The sequence below is a fragment of the Lissotriton vulgaris genome, chromosome 8 (genome assembly GCF_964263255.1).
Source record: "Lissotriton vulgaris chromosome 8, aLisVul1.2, whole genome shotgun sequence".
Lineage (NCBI taxonomy): Eukaryota > Metazoa > Chordata > Amphibia > Caudata > Salamandridae > Lissotriton > Lissotriton vulgaris.
Genome location: NC_141696.1, coordinates 12,169,799 through 12,193,127, shown reverse-complemented (window position 1 = coordinate 12,193,127; position 23,329 = coordinate 12,169,799). Strand labels below are relative to the sequence as shown.

At 47.8% G+C, this 23,329-nt stretch overlaps 1 protein-coding gene across 5 annotated transcripts in view; it reads right to left on the bottom strand.

Moving 5' to 3' along the window:
- The window catches only part of LOC147693224 (uncharacterized), an 83,084-nt gene extending 61,108 nt beyond the window's left edge, over nt 1–21,976 (bottom strand). For 2 of the 5 annotated variants that reach the window (XM_086933627.1, XM_086933630.1), the window contains exons 1-4: nt 21,793–21,827; nt 21,180–21,482; nt 19,487–20,247; nt 12,169–12,270 (exon numbers count right to left, since the gene is read on the bottom strand). In XM_086933627.1, coding sequence (XP_086789753.1) covers nt 12,169–12,270; nt 19,487–19,510 — 126 coding nt within the window. In that variant the 5' untranslated portion in view covers nt 19,511–20,247; nt 21,180–21,482; nt 21,793–21,827. Of the gene's footprint in view, nt 1–12,168; nt 12,271–19,486; nt 20,248–21,179; nt 21,483–21,792 lie in introns of all 5 variants that reach the window. The other 3 variants (XM_086933628.1, XM_086933626.1, XM_086933629.1) reach the window with 3 other exon arrangements.
- Between the last annotated feature and the right edge of the window lie 1,353 nt (nt 21,977–23,329).

Below are 23,329 nucleotides of genomic sequence, written 5' to 3'. Positions count from 1 at the left end.
CTCTCCAACTCAGGGACCCAACCCTGCAGTTGAACACTTGCCTGGCGCACCAGGACTTCCCGGGGAGCACGCATGCCCCCCCTGAGGGTGGCACATAGCTCATGTGCCGTGCGACAGTCTGCCTGGCGCAGATCTCCCAACCCCTGTCCATCTGACAGTGCGGGAAGATCCCCCAGGACAGAAGTGGTGTCCCCATGGTCATTCACTGGGGACGCAGCCCTGCTGGCTGGCCCCTGACCCACTGGTTCTTCCACTGGGGACTCTTTCCCCCTCTCGCCCCTCCTTCTGGACTTCTGCACCCTCCCAACTGGAGTGGTACTGCCAGACACCAGAACTACTGGAGCTCTGTTTACAGAGCCTCCACGTTCTCTAGCCACTGGGGGATCACCCTCAGCGGGTGACTCATCCGGACAGCCTAGGCTCCCCACCTGGTGTTCCCTTAAAGAACCATCCAGGCTCTGAGACTGAGGTTGGGCACTACCGGGACAAAACCCATTCTCACTCCTTCCCCTCAAGGACAGGAGGTGAGGCCCTACACCCCTCTCACTACTACAGGACCTAGCTGGGCTACTCTGCGCCACTTCCACCACTCTGGGCTGGAAGATACCTGAGCCACTCCCCACAGGATCACACCCCAATGCCTCTCCAGACCCACTGGAATCCACCACAAGGTCTGCCTCCAATGTGAGTTCCCTGGGGTCAGAGAACTCACTCTCAAACAGGTGTTGGCATAGCTCTGGAAAACTGGGACTTAAAGTACGCTCTCCCACAATTGGATTACGCAGCCCCCTAGCAGGGTTAACCAAACTATCCTCCACCTCTCCATCCAGCGCCTCACACACATACTCTACACCATCCTTCTGAGACTGGCCAGACAGTAGCAGACTGTCTCTGTCACACAACCCACACTCTTCTGGGCGGTCTTTACACTCACCCACCAGGACCTCAACCATGGGGGAATCCCTCCCACCACTAGGACCATGAACTCCTACGCCAGCTACCCTATTCCCTTCAGGGACGCTGCGCACTACTGGAGCTACCTCATGCCCTTGAACCTCCTGATGTAAGTTAACCCCCTCCAAGTCAGGTGCCTTATCTCTAGGTGCGCGCACTATGCTGTCAGCACTAGATACCTTAATGTTGCTGCCACCATCTGAGCTGGACTCCACCTCCAACTCAGCAAAGCTCAATCTCTGAGCTACACACCTTTCTTGTTGCTGGGCTGAAGCCCTCCTGGCCTCAAGCCCCTCGAGCTCCAAGTCAAGTTTCCTCATTCTTAAGTCATGCGCAAGCTCCATTTTTATTTCTTCCAGGGCTAACTTCCTAGATTCTAGCTCCAGTTGGCAATTCAATTTCAGCTCCGCCAACTTCATTTCATGATCTCGGGTTGCCTGTCTGTCCGCCAGCTCCTCTGGCGACAGACCTCGGCCAGAAACACTGCTACTCAATGGGGAGGTTGCACCCCTCCACTCTGAAGTCAGGGGTCCCTCCAGCTGCTGTTCTGCATCCTCAAATTCAATATCTTTTCCAGGGGCATTCCTTGCCTTGACCCAGGCCCTCAGCGCCTTTTGGAACTGCTCCCTTCTGGAGAGTCCGGTCATGGAAATGTTCACATTTTTGCAGAAGCTCTTGAGCTGTTTCCCGGTATAGTTTTCTAGTTTCTCCCAATCACAGTCAATAGAAGAAATGGATGGTGCCTTTTCCATTTTCACTGACACAGGCATGACTTCAAAAACACATGGAGATCTCTTCTAGCAAAACATAAATCAAAAAAAGTCTGTGGCTTAGTTACTGGACTGTAATCACTGTGCAATGGTCAGTAGCTAAGGTAAAACACTGCAAATGTAAATTCGCGATCCTCTCGCTGCTGCCAATGTAGGAAGGGGGAGTCTCTAGTTGACGCAGTGCAGCACTGGCGACAAGCAGGGACTCTCTCTTCCTCGTCAGGGCTAAGGGTTACCTTCAAGAACAACCTCTGCTTACCCTCTAGGTAGTGTGGCGCAAGCAGTCTAGGCTAATCTCTGGGGCACATAGAGTTAAACATTTGCAATATTACACCATCACCACCAACCCACCACACAATGACACCAAACTGTATTTGTAAAAATATATTCTCTTTATATATTGTTTAAAAGCAGGCTTGTAAATACAGTCTTTGATTACTTTGAAATGCAGGTTCCAGTTGCTCTTAGCAAAAAGTCACAGTTCTTAAGCAAATGCAATCTTTTGGGCCTTCTGCCCAGGTTTGGAAAGGTTCAGTGTTTTATAGCGCCTCAATGCGCTTTCTGCCGTCTCTGCTCGCTTCCTCTGAGAAAATCGGGCCCGGCCTGCCAAAGCTCACGCTTCCCGCGTGGGCCGCGGAAGGCACGGCCGGGTCTGCTCTGGAAATGAGTCACCCTTCGGGGCTCGACTCGAGGAGAGGGGGCCGCGGGCCACAGGGAGCGTCAGGCGGGGCCTCGGGGGCCAGGAGCAGTGCGAGCATCTGTCTCAGGGCCGGCTCGCGCTGTGAAGCAGACAGCAACTGCGAGGCTCCCGGGGCGCTCGAGGTCACACAGCGCGGTGCGAGCTCAGCTTGCAGGACGCTCGCACCGCGAGGGGCAAAGACACAGTACCTTAAAATTCTTGTGGAGCGGACGGCTGGAAGGGGGGGCCTGTCCCACGTCGCGTTGCTTCTCTGGGGTCGATGCGCGCTACGGCTCTCAGCCGGGCAGGTCACGGGTCACCCGGGGCGGCGGTGCTTGGTGGCGGCAGGGTCCTTCCTTTGGAGTTCGCTCCGACCCTGAAGGCGGCGGCTGTGTGGTGGCGGCAAGTGGCAGTACGGTCCCCAAGTGCGGGACGTACCCAGCCCAAGTGCCGGTTGCAGCTGTGCGCTCACAGCTGAGCTGTCGGGCAGGATGCCGACCAGAGGGGGGTTATCACAGGGCGGCAGTCCGTCTTTGCAGAGGGGTTGACGGCGCGAAGCGCAGTCAACTCGGGCGCTTGGACCGGACAGGTCCTCCTTCACGTTGCTCTCGGGGCTCCCAGGCAGAGGCAGTCACGGTGCTCGGGCCAGCGGCGGCTGGGCCTCACGTTGCTCTTGCTGTCGCTTTGGGCCCCTGTCACGGTGCTTGGGGGGATATCGATGCCCTGGATCACGGGGAGCGTGGCAGGGATGCACAACGCTCCCAGACTCCTCAGTCAGCGCTGCAGCGATAAGCAGCACACACAGTAGCTTTCTTCAGGGGGTAGCGCCCACTGTTCCTGGGGCGCTGGTCAGGGGGCAAGTTCAGAGGCAAGCCCTTGGAGATCTTCCAGCAGAGTTTGGCACAAAGTTCAAATAAAAGCAAAAGTCTCTTGTAGTCTCTTCTTTTCCTCTCCTTCTGCAGCAAGGCACCAGACACAGGCCAGAGACAGCACTCCTCCTTGTAGTCCTTCCAGGTCCTTCTCTTCGGGCAGAGTTTCTTCTGTAGCGCAAACAGGATCTAATTTACAAGGAGCAGGGCTCCTACTTTTATACCCAGTTTCTTTTGTTCTTACAGGACAGGGGGGCCTTTGCATAACTGCTCTCAGTCCCTGAGCACTTGTGGTGGGTACTTCTGCTTCTGCATTCAGTGTGAGGGCAGGCACATCAGCCGCTCCCCAGGGGGGCGGAGCCAGCATTGTGAAGACAGGGGCAGCCTGAGCACTTTGTTGACAAGCTTCGGTCCTTCCTGGGCCAGGTGCAGGCTGAGTCATCAGTCGCTCCCCAGGAGGGCGGAGCCAGCATTGTGGAGGCAGAGCACAGCCTGATGCATCATTCAGGGGAAACTCCCACCACCCACTAAGGTGTCATCCTGCTATTCACAACCTGTCAACTCCCAGCCCTGTCACTCACACACTCAGACAGTCAGATACACACAAGAGCAGAGGCGGGCTGAAATGGTTAGACAAGCAAATGCTAGCTTTCTAAAAGTAGCATTTGCAAACCCAGGATATTAAAATCAACTTTACTAAAAGAAGTATTTTATTATTCTGAGTTCAGGCATACTAAACATTAATTTCTACCATGTTCCCTGAGCCTGCTGGGATTATAGAGTGTAATAATTCCAGCAGCCCATTCTGGCCTAAGGGGAGCAGGTAGCCTTGCAATAGTGAAAAACGAATTTGGCTGTAATTCACTATTAGGACATGCCACACACATCAGGGCATGTCCTACCTTACACTTACAATGCACCCTGCCCTAGGGCCTACCATAGGGGTGACTAATATGAAGTTAAGGGAAGGTTTAGAGGCTGGCAAGTGGGGGCACTTGCCCAGCCAGCATGACAGTACCAGACTGCACACAGGTTCTGCAATGGCAGACCCTAGACACATTTTAAGGTTGCTTCTGTGGGTGGCGCAACCAGCGCTGCAGGCCCACTAGCAGTATTGGCATTTACAAGCCCTGGCACTCCTGGTGCACTCTACTAGGGACTAACAGTAAATCCAATGAACCAATCATGGACATCAATCACATGTACACTTTTCAGTAGGGAGAGCATATGCACTTTAGCACTGGTCAGCAGTGGTAAAGTGCCCAGAGTCATTAAACCAAACAAAATAGGTCAGAGAGAGTATTGGAGGAAGGCAAAAAGTTTAGGGATGACCCTGCCAAGAGGCCCAGGTCCAACAAAGCCATTTACCGAACTTTTCCAATGGGCTCCCCAATCCCGGAGCGGGTCTGCCGCACTTTGGGAGACAGAGAGTTTCTTGCCATCTTGCCTTCCTTATCTATGGAGGCCTTTGACTCTCTTAGCCTTAAAATCGAACAGCATTCCCGGCAGACCCATTGAAACCGGCCCAACTTAAGAATCTGGCACCGCTCTGCCGCACTCAGGTGCTTTCCTTGATTAACCTGTCTCTTTCCTCTGGGGTAGTTCCCGTCAGATAGAAGCAGGCTGTAGTCACACCGATTTTGAAAAAGGTGACCCTTGACCCCCTTAAACCTGAAAACTACCGTCCTATCTCCTTACTTCCTTGGGCCACGAAGGTTGCGGAGGCCCATGTGAACGCCATTTTTGCAGACCATCTATCTAGGGCTAACATTCTTGACCCTACTCAGTCAGTCAGTCAAATATCTTTATTTCAGTTAGTTAAAACAATAAAAGCAATACACAATTCATAATTTAAAAACCCATACAACATACAAGAATAAAATTACAATTAAACAATAATACACCTGATTGCAGTTCCTATATGCGTTCATTTAAAAAGCAATTTAAAATTTAAAGAACAATTTAAAAAGAAAAAAATTAGGTACAGAGGATTGATATTAAACAGCCTAGAATCACATAAGGCACCGATTGCCAGTATACTTGGCACATTTCCTCAGAACGTATTTGACAGAATATCAGCCTTGATGGTTATATATCTGGGAAAGTCTTGTTTTATTTGATCGAGCTGCTGCTACCAAAAAGCTAGCTACACCATATGTGACCTGCACAGAGTTAAGCATTTGCAGGTGTAAAAGTGCAGGCCTCACCTGAACAAAGTTTAGATCTTTCAAGATTGGAAACAAGAATTTTTTACGGGCCACGAAATAGTGTTCGCAAAACATCACTAAATGAAGCGTGTCCTGTGTAGAAAAACTGTCACAGGTACAGGGTGGGGTATTTTCTGGAGTCCCCCACTTTGTATAGGCTCCAAGCACGAGATGAATGAGGCTGAACCTAAACCTTAGTAAAAGAAAACGATGGTATGGTTTAGTTACAAATTTTAAATAAGGTTCCATAGCTAGGGAGGTAGAAAGTTGATATATTGTCCTCCCCATTGGTTTGCTGAGTTCAACCTCTTCACTCTCTGTCTCCAACACATTACGGAAATGCAACTTGACCCACCCTACATCCTCTTTCTTGAGGCCCTGTGGTGAAGAATACATGTCCGGACGCTCTAGCCTCGCTCATGCCGCTCTAACATACCCCAACCAGGGTATACTGTCCGCTTTATCCAGAGCCATACAGTCTTTGAGTATGCGGTGATTCAATGTGAAATCCTCGTTTGTCCAAGTTTTAACCCAGCATACCAGCGGGGACATTTTTAGGAGATCAGTGATGTATCCCAAGCCCACTTCACTATGGATTGAATATGTAGGAGATGACTTTGGGAGTGACAACAAAGCTCGTATGAAGTTATTTTCTATAATTTGGATGCCTGGGGATGAAACATAACCCCAAATATCTGCCCCGTAAGATGCAATTGCTACACATTTGGATTTATAAATACGAGTCATGGCCTCCATAGGTCTCGAACCAAGTCTTTTAGAAAAGTGCATGAGAGCTGTAGTAGATCTAGTAGCTCCATTTTCCTTCAGTTTCAACTGGGTGCCCCAGGTTCCTCTTTCGTCAAAGGTAACACCTAAATAACAAAAGAAGGGTACCCTCGAGATGGATGTTTCGTTGCAACTAAAGGTTTTAAGCTTCATGTTTTTCTTGCGTGAGCCAGATACCATGACATGGGATTTTGCTGTGTTGATCTTTAGATCCAAGGCTTCCATAAAAGATCCGAAATGGTCTAACAATCTTTGTAGGCCCGTACCTGTACGAGCTATGAGGACGGCGTCGTCCGCGTATAGGAGGACCGGGATAGGTGACCCTCCCATACGCGGCACGTCCAGGGTAGCTAGATTCAGGGCTTTACCCAGGGAATTGATGTAGAGTGTAAATAGAAGAGGGGCCAGGATGCAACCTTGTCTGACCCCTCTCCCTGATCTAAATTTCTCCGTACACCTGCCTTCCCTTGTTACCCTGACAGAAGCGAACAAGTTCTGATGGAGATCGTGCAAGAAATTAACCAAAGTAGTGTCCAAACCCAAATCCCGCAAAATACGCCATAGTTTAGAGCGATTAACCAAATCAAAAGCGGAGGATAAATCCATGAAACCTAAATATAAAAGCCCCTCCTTCACCACGGTGTATTTACTAATAATAAGGTGAAGGTTTAAGCACTGGTCCATGGTCCCCCTATGTGCTCTGAAGCCATACTGCAGGTCGGAGAGAACCCCACTCTCCTCTAGCCAGTCCCCAAGTCTTTGTAAAATGACTCTGCCCAAGATCTTGACGGCAGAGTCCAACAAGGAGATTGGCCTGTAGCAGGCAGGATCCCCCCTGTTCCCCTTCTTAAAAATAGGAACAATAATAGAGGTGGACCAGGAAGATGGGAAGCCGGCCGAGGGTATCGCATTAAAGACATTTGTTAATATTTTTGACCAAAATTGCGGATACTGAATGTAGAGATCGGCAGGGACCCCATCAGGTCCAGGGGCCTTGCGTTTGCTTGTATTTTTGATCGCCCTTTCCAACTCATAGATGTTAAATTCCATATTCATGTTGTTTGGAGCAAGGGCACTAACTGGGGAAATAGAAGCTGTGGTTTCATAGATCTGTTTAAAGTGGTGAAGCCATCTATCATCTTCGATCACACAGTCCATATCGGTTTTCCCATCCTCGGTAAAAAAAGGCTGGTTAACAATTGCCCAAAATTTTTTACTGTCTCTCAGTACATCTGTGGCTAATAAACTGTCCCAAGCTTCCTCCTTAATTTTAGACTTACGCTTGGCAAGTGCAGATTTGTATTCCTTTCTGAGGTTTGCCACTAATGTCCTATCTCTGGGTCTCTGTTTAAGTGCTTTCAACAGGGCGCTATGCGTTTGCGAGCAAACCTTATCGAACCATTTGTGAGTGTTCTTAATGCCTTGCGCACCGTTCCTAGACTCCAGATTCTTAGAGATCCTTGCGCATATCTCGACATAGGCGGCCACGACATCGGTGCCCAAGGATGTGGGATCTAAGCAAACTGCCATGTTTGCCTCAGTTTCCTGTGCTAATGTTTGGAAGAAATGTTCAGGGACAATCTTCTCCCACTTTATCCGCCTGCCCTGGTCCTTAGTAGACAGGTCTCTAGGAGCAGCCACACCTGTCTCTCTACCATTCAGGAAACAATCTAGCTCCAACGTTAATAGGACGGGTTTATGGTCGCTAAAGGTGGCAGTCACGACCCTGTATTCCTGTGCCTTTACTAAAGCCCCTGCTGATACGAAGATGTAGTCTATGACGGTGTTTGCGTCTCTCCCAATAAATGTGGGCGCTCTAATCTAATTTTTTCCAAGGCCTAGTTCAAATAAATTTAAGTTGGCAAGAAAGGTCTCGAGCCTCTCACCCTCCTTGGTATGTTCAAAGTGGGGAATGCCCTCGACCGGTGATCCCCCATATCTATCATTGTAACAATCCCCCTCGCAGGGGTGGATATTACAATCACCCAGGATAACCATCTCTGGGACGGAAGTGCAATTGTGTCTGTAGACTGACAACAAATCTAGCAGGGAAATCAAGTGCTCATTCACAGAGGAACCCTCCCTAGAATTATAGAAGTTAATAAACAGGAAGGTATGAGAGTCCAAGATAGTCCACTCAACTATTAATGTATTCATGGGCGCTGGTTCTATTTTTTTTAAAACCCCCTCCAAATTCAGTGAAAACAAAGTGAGTAGGCCACCCTTGGCTCTCCCTCTTACGCCTGAAACTGCTGGGGTAAAAAAACTATGGAAGCCGTCCAATGAGAAACTAGTTGATGTGTCCCATGTTTCTTGGAAGGCCAAGATGTCGTGTTGTTTGACAAACCCCTGCCAGAATGGGTTCCGTGCGGGCCACAGCACGGAGACGGCCCTTCTTTCTATGGTCGAACATCTGCGTTCTGTGCTTGATGCGGGTCGGACGGCGGCGCTATTGTTATTAGATCTTAGTGCCGCGTTCGACACGGTCTCGCACAGGATTTTGCTTCAGCGACTTGAGGAAGTAGGCGTCTCGGGCTCCGCCCTACGCTCGTTTCGATCTTTTTTTGCTGATAGGTCATTCCAGGTGGCGATCCCACCCGGTAAATCGAAATCTTATCCGCTAGATCTGGGGGTCCCACAGGGTTCATCGTTGAGTCCCACTCTTTTTAATCTTTACGTGAGACCGCTGGCTGTGGTCGTCAAGCAGTGGGGCCTGACGATGGTCTCATATGCAGACGACACGCAGCTGGCGGTCACACTGAGTGGGGACTCAGACATGGAGGCTCCCAGATTCTGTGACGGCTTACGGGCAGTGGCTAACTGGATGAATTCCAACTGTCTCCAGTTAAACACCAAGAAGACTGAGATTATGGTAGTCGGCAAGCAGGTGGCATTGTGGGGTGACAAGTGGTGGTCTTCTGAATTGGGTGTGACTCCTTCCCCAGCATCTGAGATAAAAAACCTGGGGGTATGGCTTGACCCATCCCTCAGTTTTGTCTGTCATACCAAGAAGGTGGCGGCTTCTTGCTATGGCATTATCAGAGGACTTAGACCGATCCTCAAATTCTTCGATGCATCCACTAGACAACTGGTGGTTCAAGCATCAGTGTTGTCTCGGTTGGACTATGCCCGTTCTCTATTGGCTGGGATCAATCAATCAGAACTCTCTCGGTTGCAGCGAGTCCAAAATGCTGCAGCCCAAGTGGTGATAGGTCTGCCAAGGCGCAGCTCGGTGTCTAAATCTTTGCGCTCCCTCCATTGGCTCCCTGTGCACCAGAGGATTAAATTCAAGGTTCTTTGCCTTGCGTTTAAAATTCTCAAGGGTACGTCTCCCCAAATTTTGGAGAATTTGTTGACACCATACGTCCCACCGTGTACCCTTAGATCACTGGCTCAGAATTTAGCAGTGGTCCCGCGTTATAGACTGAGTAGAGCTGGTGGCCGCTCTTTTAGAGTTTTGGCGGCAAGCTGGTGGAACTCTCTCCCCATGCATATCCGGGTCATCGATGAGCTTCTCCAGTTCAGACGGGCCATCAAGACCTTTTTATTTGTCTAGCTCTCAAGCTGTGGCCTATTCTTTGGAGTTTCTTTAGTGTTGTGTTGTGCTTGCCTTGTCAAAGCGCCAGGTCGCCCCTTTGCTGGGGCAGTTGTGCGCGGTGTAAGTAAAAATAGCATAACATAACATGTCCTATGTAGGACTTTGAACTGTATTAGGCGTAACCTCAGCTTAATCCCCACTTCTCTGGGATGCATTAGTGCAATTTCTGAACATTCTGCGATTCTGGGCAAATCACTTAATCTCCCCGTGCCTAACAAAAATACAGGTGTCCTAATTTAACGCAACTGGTGCTATGTAAAGCACTCTGATATCCGATTCAGGTCAAGTTTGCGCTATATAACACAGTAAAAAAAAAAAATCCCAGTCGATGTCTTATAACACGCCAGTAGTTTCCTACCATTTGCTTTTAAGTGGAGATAATGTGTCAGGGATATTATTTATTATCGTTTTGTACGTCCAGGACACTGCCTTTTCCAGTATTTCTTCCTCTAGAAGTTGTCCTTCTAGCGGGGCATATTCGGGGATATATGTTATCTCGGGTTTTTGCGCTCTCCATGCATGCTGGATTAGTATGTATCTGTATTGCTGTTTTTGGGACAAACTGTACGCTTTTTGGAGCTCTGGGAAGGTTATGAATTCTCCTTTCTGTATAATATCCCCTAGTGTTGTGATCCCAATTGTATTGCACGCTCTGACACCCTGTAGTTATCAAACTCCGGCAGTCGCTTATCCTCCCACAGTGTTGTGGATTTAGTCAGTCTCTTCGCCCATTTCATCTGCCGCTCCGCCCCTCTCCAATCACTTGCTGTGTTGCGGGTAATAAGCTTCAAATTCCAGGGTCCCCATAAATGTAGTGCAGAAAGGAGTACTTCTGGAATTGTAGCCTCTCCAGATGTATGTGGGGTGATCAGCAGGTGCATGTCCCCATTCGCTAATAACTATCAGATATGCTGCTCTATAGTAGGCCAATAGGTCCGGGAGCGCAATTCCCCTGTTATACTGACTGTGCTGCAAAGTTTGGAGTGCTAGTCGGGGGTGACAACAGTCCCATAGCAATGTTCGCCTCGAAGATCATATCTGGGATTTTGGAATATGTATTTTGGAGTATATAAAGCAGTTTGGGGAGCGTAACCATTTTATACATGGCCACCCTCCCTAAGAATGTCAGGGGGAGATGTCTCCACCTGGCAATGTCTTCTTTGAATTCCTCTAGGACCCGCTTATTGTTATCTGTAAGGCAGTCAGATTCATTCGTGGAGATTCACAGTCATAGGTATTTGCATCCATCTTTACCAGTGTGTAGACGCTCCAGTATAGAGTGCAAGGATGTAGTGTGTCCAACGGGGAATAGACGAGACTTCCCCCAATTGATGTTTCTTTGCATTCTTGAGCTTTCCAGGTAATTGTTGCTCAGGACTCTTTCATATTTAGACTTGTTCTGCCGGGTTTTTGTCTTTCAGAATGGAGAAATTTCGTCTCCAGTATTGGTTTGCAGAATCAGAATTTCTAAAATCAGATCCAAGCATGCATCTTTATCGTCAGAAAATAATATTTTGCTCATAATTGCAAACACAACTTCATCCATCAGATAAGAAATCACACAAAGAAATTATATTCTGTTGTAATTGATGTAGTTAAGAAAAGAAGGTGTAATCCCTCTTGATGTGATACCGATATCAGTAGCTGCAACTACTGATGAAACAAAAGAGCTCCTTATACCAAGATCCTGCTTAACCAAGAACAAATATACACAAAACTCTCTCAGCATGCCCTGAACAAACCTACAATATTAAGTTATACCCTGACATCAATGTTCAACTTCACTCTCCGCCATACATTCACTCCAGCCTTCCCTCACCCTAGATTCCTCACATGATCTATCCAATTAAGAAAATAAAGAGATCATTTAAGAACCCAGAAGGGTGCAAACTGGCATCTGGCAGGTTGAGATATGCCTCTGAAATGGTGAAATCGTCCTACTTCCAGCTCCTGCCACTTCTCTCAGACTTTACCCCCTCAACCTGCACACACAGTCAAATCTCTGCCATTGCAGTCTGTAGAGATAACTCCAACTAGACGCCCACCATCAAATGCAGTCTACAGCCACTACTCATTACACTCCCTCGGTTTCAACATAGGACTTCTGAAACACATCCATGTGCCTGTTTTAGCAACTCCTGGGCACTCTGGCTCGTTCAGATCTCCTTTTCTGCAGTCCTGACATGAGTCACAACACTAAGTAGCCACTAATTGCCTTCAAGGATAAGTCACCCAGGTGCTCTCTGTCCTACACTAACTGTAAGTGAACCACAGAAGAAAGAGCAACCAGAGTCCCACTACTTACCGTGCAGTGACGCATCTTGAAATCCATACATTCTACTACTGGAACACCGCCACTCTTTTTAGGCACGCTGTTGCCACATTCCAGCACAGCAGCATCAAAGCCCTAGGAGAGAATAAAAACATTGTTAATGGACACATCATGAGCGACCGTAGAATCTCACAACGACATTTACTGCAAAGCACAACTAGAGTTAAATACAAAGACTGGTGCACTATGCACTTCGAACCATAGGTGCAACTCAGTAGGTATGAAAACAAGATAGTAGAAGCAGTGGGAAATGAGAACTGCTATAGAGTAAGGGTCAACCGTGCACATGGAGTAGTCCGAAAGGAAGACAAACAGCGTACAAGGAACCGTGGAGTCTAAAGAAGACCTGCAGAACACGTCATAAGGTCCACCGTCAGCATCAAATAGAAGGAGGTCCAAATATTGGTCATGGACTACGCGGGAGGTGGTTGGGGTGGAGAGTTTGGGACTTAAGTAGTGGCAAAGGTAGACAGGCTGCAAGGAATAGTGCACCATTACCTCATAATTTACTGCTCATCACTCCAGAGCAGATCCGTCAATGTAAGGTGAAGCAGAGAGCCGGCAAGTCAGAGCCCACGCTCCTCTTTTATCCATTCCTCTTTACCTTTTGCTGTTCCATCAGCTCAAGGCCTTTCACAGTCTCCAGTTTTATGAGTTTTCATCTTATGCTGAACTCCCTCCAAAACTGTTGCCAAATACTTTAACTCGGTCAGCACAAATTCTATTCCTCATCTCCCGACTGCTCCAACTCTCTTTTTTGACCAAAAACTTGATATCCAGCCCTGTGATCTGGCTGGAATCCACCTTCTCTACCAATGCCTCTGCAGACTTGTTGCAGGAGATAAACAGGTGTTAAATCTACCAGTGACTTTCCTTCCAAACAACTTGGGAAATTTGGTTAGTTTTGCCATTAGGACTTTTCAGCTTCTGGTACGTACAAGCACCATTCATTATCGACTACAGGCGGTCTTCCAGAAATCACACCTCGTACCAACTGGCAACGCTGGTTTTCAATTCTATGTTAGACCGTGCAAGTATCACACTCCCAAGCTATTTACTATACCTAGTTTAATACACGCCCCCTCCTTCTCTTTGGAATGTTCGGACGGAGGCAAATGCCGGAAGACGCTTGACCCAAGTATGTGGAACAGGGTGGCAGAACCTTTGATAAAAGTTTGACTACAAGGATGCGGTAATAGTAGTAGACTATTACCGCATCCCCTTGAGACACATGAAATCCTCCTTAATAGGGCGGATACAAAGCATTACAGAACTGGATTGGACATAAGTATACCTTCCATGTTTCACAAGAGTGCAGCTTTCTGCACCCTCGCTTAAAAGTTAGGGAAATTTCCTCTCTTAATACCCAGGGAGGGAACTGCTTTTTGCCCTGAAGAAAGCCCAGGAGCCAAGTGGCCAATTAGAAGGGCTGATACATGCTGCATGACACTAGGGTCATGGGACCATCAACTCTTGACGACCCCTTTAATACAACGTTTCAATATCTCCTGCGTTCTCACAAATAAAGGGATACCTGGAGACAGATTTTTATCTTTAGACCCCCTGGCGGATCTCTCTTACGTGCTCCCTGAAATACGGTCGACCCTACCCTGACCTTTAGGAGTCAGGGTGAACCCAATGAGGAAGCATGACACTACTAGAGTGTGTGACAGTTACTTAACAAAAAGGAATTGCTTCCTTTTCCGTACCACAAAAGTTTAGTACTGAGCTTTCATTATACAGGTTGGGATACCTCAAGTGATTAGTATTGGATTCGGTAGGATGTATCCACATACAGGAATACCTCTCTACCCTTCCGGCTTAGGTGAAGGACCCTTCTACCTTAGCCAAGTACAGTTCTGACTGAGCTGTCACCTGAAAGTTCCACAGCTGACTCTAGCCCACAGTAATAAGGACCTTGTGTTCTACTCTCAGCGTCCTCTCTTTATAGCAGTCTCTTCAGCTTCTCCATATGTACAAGCACAATTCATTACCCACTAAAGACTGTCTGCCAGGAATCATGCCTTGTACAAATTGCCAATACTGGTTTTCAACTCTGTGCTAGACACCTTCCAGTGTCACTCTCCCAGGCTATTTCCAGGTGCCTCCACACTAGAACTGTGTGTTCTGCCTTCATTCCAGAGCTGCCATTTACCTTATCAGGACTCCAATCGTTCTACCTACACTGTATTTCTGGAAAGTAGGGGAAGGCAGATTCGCATAGCGGAGTGGTAGACATCAGATTCGGAGTTCATGTCGCAGGTGATGGGAGTGGGGGGTGACTCAATGCGAGGCAGCCCCACATTCAAGATCACCCTCAGCTCCCAGGGCCTCGTGGGAATAAATGAGCAAGAAACCTTTGAACCAGTACGAATAATAAACTAATGCAAGTTGTTTATGCTTTCGCAAAAATAGAAAATGTTTACGAATGATGGAAAATACTTTGTATGTTGCATTCAGCAGCAAATTAACGCTACATAATTTGATTTACATACAAAATAAAAAAGAACAGACATTGGAAAAAACAATAGGTCTGGCACGTTTTAGGGATATGAGTACTTTGTTGCAATGGTGGCATGCTTGTTGTTGACACGGGCATATTGATAATATGCAGATGTACGCACAGACCCATGCAGCTAGACAACAGGTATGCATGCATGTGAAAACAGATGTATAAAAGAAGTTATGTGAGTATATAAAACGATATGATTGTAGGAAGGCTGAGGGTGCCACTATAATGTGCAAACGGCTATGAGGTTCAACAGCTGGGTGGATGCCAGTCTGGGTGGATGCCAGTCTGGGTGGATGCCAGTCTGGGTGGATGCCAGTCTGGGTGGATGCCAGTCTGGGTGGATGCCAGTCTGGATGGATGCCAGTCTGGGTGGATGCCAGTCTGGGTGGATGCCAGTCTGGGCGGATGCCAGTCTGGGTGGATGCCAGTCTGGGTGGATGCCAGTCTGGATGGATGCCAGTCTGGGTGGATGCCAGTCTGGATGGATGCCAGTCTGGGTGGATGCCAGTCTGGATAGATGCCAGTGTCGATGGATGAACGATTAGTTATGAGTTGATGGGTGGAGACTTGGGTGTCGGTGAAGGGTGTGGCATGAAACTGGGCAGACGAATGCAAATTGTAGAAAGAGTACTCTAAGTTAGAATACATCTTAATAGGAGTGAGAGTAGATTAAACAGGATAATGAGTTGTAATAAATAGGAGGTAAATACACGAACAGTAGAGGAAAAGTAATTCTGCAGGAAGTACAAGTATAAGTATGAATCAATATTAAAGTAGGCACAAGTAAGGTAAATTACAAGAGTGGCTGTAAGCAGGAGTAAGAGCACGCATCCGAGTAGGAGTAGAAGAACAGAATCAATCAAAAGTAGGCAGAATCAAATAGCATTAGTCAGACTGAGCATATCAGTGCCAAACCACTTGTCTAGGTCCTGAACAACCTTGACTCTTTAAGTAGTAATTCTTACTACTTCGTCCTCTTCTCTTCTCCTGGACAAAATGCAATGTACTCAAACCTGCGCCCGTATTTCTTGCCCACTGTCCACAACACCCTTGTGTGTGACTGTACCATGTTCTATATACACTATGTAGAGCGCGCTAATACCCTTTTGGATTAAGTCAATGCTACAGAAATATTTAAAATAAAAAGTACAAATAAATAGGCATGTAGGAGTATGATTACGAGTAAGAGTAGGTGTAAGCAGGAGTAAAAGTTGATGTAAAAGTAAATAAGAGCCCGCTTTAAAAGCACTGTTGATGCATCTGGTTTAGTAAGTGATAACACTCATCTTCATTCTTGAAAACAGCCTGTTAAAAGCATTCTAGGCTCTTCGCTTACTGTGCGGACGAACCACTCATCCACAACCCTGATAATGTGCTCTATTAAAAGTACCCTCGCCATTTGTACTCCACATTGGCAGAAAGGATAAAACTAATCTGCAACACACAGATGACTGTGGTGTTGAAAAGACAACCTCCCCAGGACCAGTCCAAGGGGTAGACATCTAGGAAAAGTGTTTTAGAGTTACATTAAATGCTTCTTCCACTGAAATACACTCATTGCTCAGTAGCCTCCATCAATCATGCACTTGAAATAATACACACTACTGAGCAAGCTGAAGTCATTCACAGCTGTAAAATATAAACATCTGCAAAATTCCCTGGCTTGATCCAGAATGCGAGGGGTTCTACCATGATATCTAAATTATCTTCCAACATATCGTCAAGGTAAGTGCATGGGGAGTTAAGAATAGTAAATGTATTCATCTCTGCGTGTGCTTGCCTTGTGAAACAGCTATTCATGCAGGTTGATATTCCTAACCCTAGATATTGTGACAAACAAACTTAATGTGAATGACACTTCAGAAGGCGGTTCCTCGCTATGTATTTTTGTGTTAATTACAGGAACTCTGGCAACATCTTAAAGCTTCCTCTAGCCCAGACGTCTTCAATCTGTGGGGCACGACCCCCAGGGGGCGAGTCCTGGGAAGGGGGTCGCCGATTCTGTCAGAGTGCAGTTCCTGGCGTCGGGCTGATTGAGGGTGCTCACGGCGGAGGCCTTATTCACACCAAGGTGTGAAAAACATTAAAGCCTCATTAACAAGTAAAGGTCTTTTGAAGACATGTGAAGTACTCTGGTGTGCCTTTGTATATGTCCCGGAGTCTGTTTCAGCAGGACTCACATACACGAGCTGGGGGGGCTGGGGGAGGAGGCTGTAGCCCTTCGAGTTCAATGGACTTCGCTGTGGAGTTTATTTTAATTTAAACGTTTTATATAGCGCTAGTTTAACCTGTAGGTATCTTAGTGTGCCAGTGGAATGGTGGCTGCTGGTCTCGCCTGCTTTCTGCCACCTCTCCTGTCCCCCCCCCCCCCTCGCACTCCGTTGTCTGTGCATTTTCGCACACCCCTGCCCTCATTCTGCTGTCCTTGGATGGATTTCGCACCACCCCCCCCCCCCCCCCGCCCGCATGATAATTGGGATTTCTGTGTGAGAATGACAACACTCGTTTGAAACAAACAGACATGGAGAAAACCTTTCAATCATCCTTTGGATTGTCTGTTGCATGACATTACCTGCAAAAGAGGTGAGTGACACATGTGTGGTCCTTTTGCAAGCCTCTCCGCATTTAACTGGGGGTGTTCAAAGTCTGCTTAACTTCCTTTGCACAATTAATTATGCGAAATTTCAGCAATTGTGTTCGGAATTCAAAACTGGCATTTGATGATGTTTGTAGCTTTAGACAGGAAGATGCATTTTGTGCATAAAAAAAGTGTTAAATAAACACGCACACCAGCTGCCCGCACTCTGTCATTCGGGTTGTTCACATGCATACATGTGTGTGTGTGTGTGTGTGTGTATATGTATGTATGTATGTATGTATGTATATATATATATATATATATATATATATATATATATATATATATATATGGATAGATGTGTGAAAAGGTGGGTGGGTGGAGGATGAATGGATGGATGAAACGGTGGATGGATGAAGGATGGATGGATAAAAGGTTGCATGGATGAATGTGTGAAAAGGTGGGGGATGAATGGTGGGTGGATGGATGGATGAAAGGGTGGATGGATGAAGGATAAATGTATGTAAGGATTGAAGGATGAAAGGGTGGGTGGGGGGATGTATGGATGGAATGAAGGATGGATGGAAGGATGAAAGGATGGATGGATGTGTGAAAAGGTGGGTGGATGAATGATGAGTGGATGGATGTAAAGATGAAAGGGTGGATGGATGAAGGATGGATGGATGTGTGAAAAGGTGGATTGAGGATGGATGGATGAAAGGATGGATGAAAGGATGGATGGATGAAAGGGTGGATGGATGAAAGGGTGGATGGATGAAAGGGTGGATGGATGAAGGATGGATGGAAGGATGAAAGGGTAGATGGATGTATGGATGGAAGGAAGGATGAAGGATGGATGTAAGGGTGAAAGGATGGATGTGTGAAAAGGTGGGTGGATGAATGATGAGTGGATGGATGAATGATGAGTGGATGGATGAATGATGAGTGGATGGATGAATGATGAGTGGATGGATGTAAAGATGAGTGGATGGATGTAAAGATGAAAGGGTGGATGGATGGATGAAGGATGGATGGATGTGTGAAATGGAGGATGGATGGATGTGTGAAAAGGTAGATGGAGGATGGATGGATGGATGAAAGGGTGGATGGATGAAGAATGGATGTATGGATGAAGAATGCATGTATGGATGAAGGATGGATGTATGGATGAAAGGGTGGATGGATATATGGATGGAATAATGAAAGGATGGATGAATGATGTATGGATGGAAGGATGAAAGGGTGGATGGATGAAGGATGGATAAAAGGTTGCATGGATGAATGATGGATGGATGTGTGAAAAGGTGGGTGGATGGATGGACGGGTGGATAGGTAAAGGATGGATGCATGGATGGAAGGATGAAAGGATGGATGGATGGATGATGGATGATGGATGTATGGATGGAAGGAAGGATGAAAGGGTGGATGGGTGAAGGATGGATGGATGTGTGGAAGTGTGGGTGGATGAATGATGGATGGATGTGATGAGGTCTATCAAGGGGCATTTATGGTTGTAGATAGTTGTTGATGATGAGGAGTACCAGTTTCTAAAATCTTTTGTCGGAAGGGGGTCCTTACGCCTAAAAAGGTTTTACAAGGGGGTCCTGGCATCAAAAAGTTTGAAGACCTCTGCTCTAGCCAGACCTACAAAGGAATGACGATTGTTTCACTTATTGGATATATATTCAATATGTTTTTTTTTTAAATGGGATCCTACAATCATTTGTCTAAAGCTGATTGAATCAAAATCCTAAGTTTAAAAAAAATGCAGTGAGTGATGAACAAAAAGTAAATGAAATGTACTACTTATACAAAAAATAAAAATACACAGGTGTAATAGGCAGAAGTCCAGTAGCGGAGGTGTATAGTGTATATATGACGGTTTATTTGTCTTAGATGCAGGTAAGTTCCAGTAGTAAGCCTCAATGAGAAGCCCCACCAGGAACAGCTTCGCACTTCTCCGGCACCTAAACATTCCAACGCAGCACTCATACTGGCTGAGGAGCAGGTTACGACAACAGGGTGGACTTAAATAGCCAGTCATGCATAATTACAATACACCTCTGTCCCAGTAAACTATTCAGGACAGTCACAACAAATGGGTTACCTAGGCTTTGGCTCTAACTGCCTCCTGGCAGCAATTTCTTCCAGTACTGTACAGTCTATTTCTAAAAATACAAAAGGTGCGACCCATCTCCTACCTGAGCAGTAACCGGTGCAGACATTTCCAGACTCCTGTATCCTGAAGAGTGGGCACATGCTCCAGATGCAGCAGGGCGTGGTGAGAGTTAGGTCATATCACCCCAATTCCGAGCTGCAAGATTAAAGGATGCAGCCTCCAGTGTTCGGTGAAGTATTGATGGTGCGGGTTCGGGTACGAAGGACACACTGCCTGCATCCAGGAAAGAAATGTAGGATGTGCTTAGTGTGCAGCCAGTACTAATACAAGTTGTTTTAATCACATTAAAAAACAGCTCTCCTATCTGGGACATGGAGATGAGCACATCTTCAGCTAGAAGCCTTGCTGATATGGGACTGCTACTCTGGTAGATGTCATGCTTCCTGCTTGCAGGAGAAGGGGAGGCAGCAGGTGCTATGGAGGGTTTGGGGCAGTATGCAATGGCCACCATTTGCACAGACACACAGACTCCTTTCTGAAGGCTAAAGAAAGTTCAAAAGGCTCACTTGAGCTTGCAGTAGCGTGGGTCTGTAAACAAAGATCAGGTGCACAAACACACACTGGTCCCTTCACTACAAGGTATGAAAGGGGCAGATAATCGGGACACTTTAGGTCTTAAGAGGGCGTGTGAGGTGCATAAATATGCCCAGTTACACAGACAGATACATTCCTTCCAATCTACAGAGCAAGGTGACAGATTGAGGTCTGACCAAAATTATGTATATATGACTATTCACCTTCTGTAATTATAGATATATGGAATTATAGATGGATAATAGTGAACTATAGGGATGTTTTTAACTGAGAGGTTCAGAGTGATTTCAAATAGAAAACAAGAGCAAAGCTTGATTTGTTTGTGTTGTGACTCAGAATCCCGATATGGAAACAATGCTTGTAATTGACTTTCTGCCCATCTATAATGTATGTTATGTATTTCTGCCCAAATCCATCTGCCCTGCTTTAACTGGCTTTGCAGGGCCAGATAAAAATTGGGGGGGTTCGGGGGGGGGGGGGGCATACATAACATGGTCTCTCCTCCCTATCTCAAAAGTAAAAAATTAGTACCTTGCCTGCCATGCTTCAACAGGCCGCACCCCCTTAGCTGCCTTCCTTCTGCTCTTGCAGCTGTGCTTTCTGCCAAAGCAAATAAGCTGCACTGCATGGACAGACTCGAAGACAGCTCTCGCAGCCGGGCCTGGAGGGCCTCATGGCGTAGCAACAGCGCGTGATAGGTTTTGCTAACAACTGTTGCAACGTCATAGTGATGAGATATGACGTTTAGAAACAGAAATAAACATTAGGTTTTCTACCAGAGTTATATACAACAACTTAAATGATTAAATTGAATCCACCAGAAGAATTAACACTGCTTCAGACTGAGTCAAGGCATTTCCATTATCAACTCTGTGTGGTCCAGGCATATGTGATGCAACCAAGGCTGTGATGGAGAACAGGTTGAAATCGGTAGTGAAAGGTCAGGGCTACAGGCATCAGCACTGTCTCCTGGCTGTAGACTCGTGTATGTGCAATGGATGCTGCAGAGGTTAAACGCGGTTAGCAAGTCGATCCTTTAAGGATACATGCCGGCATTATAGAAGAGGAAAGAGGGAGATTTAAAAAGAAGTTAACTAGGGAAAATGTATTCCACCCATTAACTGCTATTGAAGCCGAGGCAATTCAGGCAGGTAACAGAGAAAGAAAGCTTTTTGGGGGGCTTCAAAAATCAGTTGTATTGATGTACACAACAGGAATGAGATACACATACCACTCCCTCCCCTATGTGCACATTGTCAGGCGAGGGGCAGCTGCACACATTGCAGCATGGTTGCCTTCTGCATGCTCAGGTGCCTCAGGGGTTAGATGTGGTGGGGTCTTCCCGTGGGGGGGCCTGGTGCACAGGACACAGAGGGGGGTCTGCAGACATGGCCAATTGCACACTTGGACTGCAGGTGCAGTGGGGCTCTGGTAGGAGGGAGGCTTCCTTCAGGCTGGAGGGGGGAGCACAGGGTGGAGGAGCTCTATAGACGGCTGGCTCCACGGTGAGCCCCCTGGCACAGTGCGGGGGGGCTGGGGTGGGGGGCTCCCTGCAGGCCGGGCCGGTGCAAAGGATGCCAGAGGCAGGAGGGGGCAGCCTGTTCGGTCAGAGAGACAGTGTCCGGACTACACTGGATTGAGGGAGAGGCAGTACCTGTGCAGGGGCGTGAGATAGGACGGGGGGGTGGGGGGTGGGGGCAAGGAGGAAGAGGATCCAGTGGGGTGGGTAGCAAGGGCCAGCTGCACTGCGGGGGGAGGGTGTGGGGGGGGAGTGCATGGGGCCAGGTTTGGAGCCCCCGTACACACACAGCGCTTCCTCACCGAGGGTGTATGCAGGGGGGGGCGGAGGTGACTCGATAACCTCTGCCCCTCGGACACCCCGCACGTGCCGCGATTGTCGGACTCCTCTTCTGTACAAGGGGGAGCGCGAGCATCACTGCTTGTGCTGTCGCCGCACCGGAAGTACTATTGTCACACCGCAGCGAAGCTGAGCACCAGGAAAATAACATGGCATTCTTCCGGGGTCATTCGATGACCCGTGCGCTCCCATAGCCGGTGTACTATCAATAGACCCACCCCATCTGTCTTTACACCCCCCGCGTTTCCACGCATGCGCATAACTCTGCGCAGCCGCACTATGGTCCATGTCTTGGCCGCATGTATTTTTAAGCTCCCCACTCTTCTGCCGGTTCAGTGCGCATGCGTGTGATTGCACTTTCAGTTTCGCACATATGTTGTAAGATCTCTGAGTGCAATGACATCCTCTACGATGCAAGCTGTACAGTTATGCCAGTGGTGTTTTGGGGATTAAGGAACCGATTAAGCCCAGAGCGCACGGAAATATTCTGGTTGGGAGGTCCCATAAGCAACCCTCTCACAGTTACCCTTGAATTATCGAAGACTAGGCTGCAAAGTTTGAATTCTAATGTTAGGATTCGAGGCATATAGAGGGAGGCGAGACACAAAGACACAAGGAGAGCTGAGCCGGGGCTGAGACAAGGGTCCGCTCTGACCTTAGAGCCCTGTACATGTTTGCTCTGTAAATCATACAATACATGTCATGTAAAATATGATCGACTCTTTTCAACATGCAAACGCCCCCTTGACTCGGAGGAATGCAAAAAACCTCTGCTCTTGCTGTGCGATACTTACAGGCAACTTTCGAGTGCAAAACAAGTTTTATGTTGACAAGAAAAACAAGATGAAGTAAAGTTTTTGAAATGGAAGCAGAAACTACATGGGTCCCGCAGGTAGTGCTGCTGCTGGCAAAGGAAAGGCGCAGGAACTGCTGCCGGCAATGGAAAGGCGCAGGAGCTGCTGCCGGCAATGGAAAGGCGCAGGAGCTGCTGCCGGCAATGGAAAGGCGCAGGAGCTGCTGCTGGCAAAGGAAAGGCGTAGGAGCTGCTGCCGGCAATGGAAAGGCGCAGGAGCTGCTGCTGGCAAAGGAAAGGCTGCCGGCAATGGAAAGGCGCAGGAGCTGCTGCTGGCAATGGAAAGGCGTAGGAGCTGCTGCCGGCAATGGAAAGGCGCAGGAGCTGCTGCTGGCAATGGAAAGGCGCAGGAGCTGCTGCCGGCAATGGAAAGGCGCAGGAGCTGCTGCCGGCAATGGAAAGGCGCAGGAGCTGCTGCTGGCAAAGGAAAGGCGTAGGAGCTGCTGCCGGCAATGGAAAGGCGCAGGAGCTGCTGCTGGCAATGGAAAGGCGTAGGAGCTGCTGCCGGCAATGGAAAGGCGCAGGAGCTGCTGCTGGCAATGGAAAGGCGTAGGAGCTGCTGCCGGCAATGGAAAGGCGCAGGAGCTGCTGCTGGCAAATGAAAGGCGCAGGAGCTGCTG